General features: G+C 39.3%; 1 protein-coding gene across 1 annotated transcript; it reads left to right on the top strand.

Annotated features, from left to right (window-relative positions):
* Window positions 1-398: 398 nt before the first annotated feature.
* LOC148019732 (uncharacterized) lies at window positions 399-1,235 on the top strand. Its single transcript, XM_087700966.1, has 3 exons — window positions 399-623; window positions 739-935; window positions 1,058-1,235. Exons 1-3 carry the CDS (start codon window positions 399-401, stop codon window positions 1,233-1,235), a joined length of 600 nt encoding a protein of 199 aa, XP_087557092.1.
* The last annotated feature ends 1,534 nt before the right edge of the window (window positions 1,236-2,769 follow it).

Below are 2,769 nucleotides of genomic sequence, written 5' to 3' on the forward strand. Positions count from 1 at the left end.
AGGGTTCCAGTATCAAACATATGTCAATGCTCTATTAGTGGATGTGACCCAAATTGATAGATTTGCCCTTGATAGGTAGACAGGACAACTACATATTGCAAGAACATCAATTTACATGTTGCATATAGCATTGCATCATCGTTTACTTTGCATTAATGACTATGTTGTTTTGTGTATAGCATCAACAAGTTTTTTGCAACACAAAAGATGCATCTTTATAGCAAAGATGGAGTTCCATGTCAACAGGTGGCTCGATTGATATTTGCGGATTTTCCTACGAGCTTGCTTGTGGATGCTCTAGGTCCCATCCCATTGGGTAAGTTATGCTTTCTATCACACAAGGTTTACATCAAACTCACTTCTCATATATCATAATGCCAATGTTGTTTGTAGAGGGCATGACTATTCCCAAGTGGAACACGTTCTCAAAGGGTCTAGTTATGGGTTGTATGGACCTTGCTCGCGAGTATTTGGCTAACGAGGGATTCTTAGTCACTATGTGCTTAGCAGAGCATATAGGTGAGTTTATTACGGATGCAACAAGAGTGGGGCTTGTTCTTCACCACACTTGGACACTCATGTGTGACTCCAAGGCTTATCGACATCCCGTTACTAGAGAGGCGGTAAGATAACAAAGTTGGATACGTTGAACGTATGGTTGTATGTTCTAAATAAAGTTTGTGTTACATGCTTTAAATAAAAACATGGATCACTTATTCTATTTCCACTCGTGAATAGGTACTTGATCTTACTCTGTGTCTTTGGCATCGTGCTGGTCATGTTGTGCCTTGCTACGATAGAGAGGCTGGGGAGAAGATTTCAGAGAGATTGTTTCCAGCGTATCGTAGCCACATGATGGATGATTGTGTCTTTCCCATGGACGTTGATGGTGTCATTGTCAGAGGCGGAGCAAAGAGCTCTCATCTTTTCTATCGGTAAGTAGTCTTGCATGTTTTTGCTCTCAGGTTACCTTGTATGGTATTTTCATTGTTTTTACTTGCATGGCCGCAAAGATTCCATATCTTGATTGGTGATATGTGATTGGTGATATGGTTAGGTGGTTACTAGCTACATTTACGAAGCGCTGCGACTATGTTTTGGATGTGTTTGCGGGGTGTGGTGGTTTGGCGCGGGCCAATGCAGAGGAGATGAGACATTGCATGTGTCTAGAAATAGATGATGTGCTCTATGGGGAGTGTTTGTCCACCATAGTGTGTGGACCGGTACCATGCTGAGAGAGTGTGTGTTTTTTTTTTCGAGAGACTCTAGACATTTCATTTTGTTACTACTTTTATATATTTATTATACACTTCGTCATGTGACTATGCTCGATTTTGTCTAAGAGATTACATGCATTGGGATCTTTGATTTGTTTTTAGGAAGAGTGTACCTTGCGACTATTTGACACGAATATATTTTACTAGTTTTCCGTTAGTTTTGTTTTCTTGATGTGTGTTCATGTAAATGCAACGTGTTGTATTCCTTAAGTAAGACTATTTATATGCAGAATGGATATGTTGCACGAAAAAGCTCGAAAAAAAGAGATTGATTAGAAAAGAACGAAAATGAAAGCCCGCAAAAATAAAATCCCCACAGAAAATGAGTAGTTGTAGATACTGAAATATGGCATAAACGTATTGGACATGCAAATGTGCAAAGGCTGAAATTAATGTAGTCCAAAGGATTGGTTACAGGGTTGCCTTCTTTTAGAGTTGCAGAATTGCATAAAGTCTGTGAAGCATGCCAGTTTGGTAAGTAGGCAAGACAACCCTTTTCGCATGATAGAGAAGTGAGTAGAAAAATACTTGATGTAGTGCATACAGATATTTGGGGGCCTACAAAGAATGTATCTCTTGGTGGCAGCAAATACTTTGTCATATTTATTGATGACTATTCAAGGAAGTTATGGGTATACTTCATGAAGGAAAAGAGTGATGTGTTTAAGCACTTCAAATCTTTTAAGGCAGCTGTTGAAACAGAAACATACTTAAAAGTGAAGTGCTTGAGATCAGATGGAGGGGGAGAGTACCTCTCTAATGAGTTTAGTGGCTTTCTTGAGGACTCATGGGATAAAGAGGCAATTTACTTGCATGTATACCCCACAGCAAAATGGGGTTGCAAGAAGAAAAAATAGGCATATTGCAGAAGTTGCACGAGCATTAATGGCTGAAAAGAATATGCAAAAATATTTTTGGTCTAAATCTATCCATACTGCTATCTACATTATGAATAGAACTCCCACATCTGCAGTTCATGGGATGACTCCTAAAGAATGCTATACTGGCAAGAAGCCGGATGTATCGCACTTGAAGATATTTGGATGTGTTGCATATGTTCATATGCCAGATGAGCTACGGAAGAAGCTTGATCCAAAGGCAAAAAAATGTATTTTTATTGGGTACTCTTTAGAGCAGAAATGGTATTGCTATTATAACCCTGTCACTGGTGAGTTCAGAGTGAGCAGGGATGTTATCTTTGATGAGATGGGCAGTGTATGCACTTGATAGTGATGCATTAGATGATGATAATGATCAGGACAACTATGTGCAGAAAGAAAAACAAGAATCACAGAGTCTTAGTGGACCAGAAACATCATTTGGTACTATACCTACAGTGAGCCCTTGGTCTGGGAGACTAAGGAGTAGCCCCACATCTTCAGGTGGATCTATAAGTGTTGCAAAGAAGGACAAAGGAAAGAATAAAGTGTTGGATGGTAATGATGCATCTACTAATCATTTGGGATTTAATGGAGATTCTAATGGTTCAGAG

This window comes from Lygodium microphyllum, chromosome 19 (genome assembly GCF_053477565.2).
Source record: "Lygodium microphyllum isolate KBCC chromosome 19, Lygodium_microphyllum_v1.1.10, whole genome shotgun sequence".
NCBI lineage: Eukaryota > Viridiplantae > Streptophyta > Polypodiopsida > Schizaeales > Lygodiaceae > Lygodium > Lygodium microphyllum.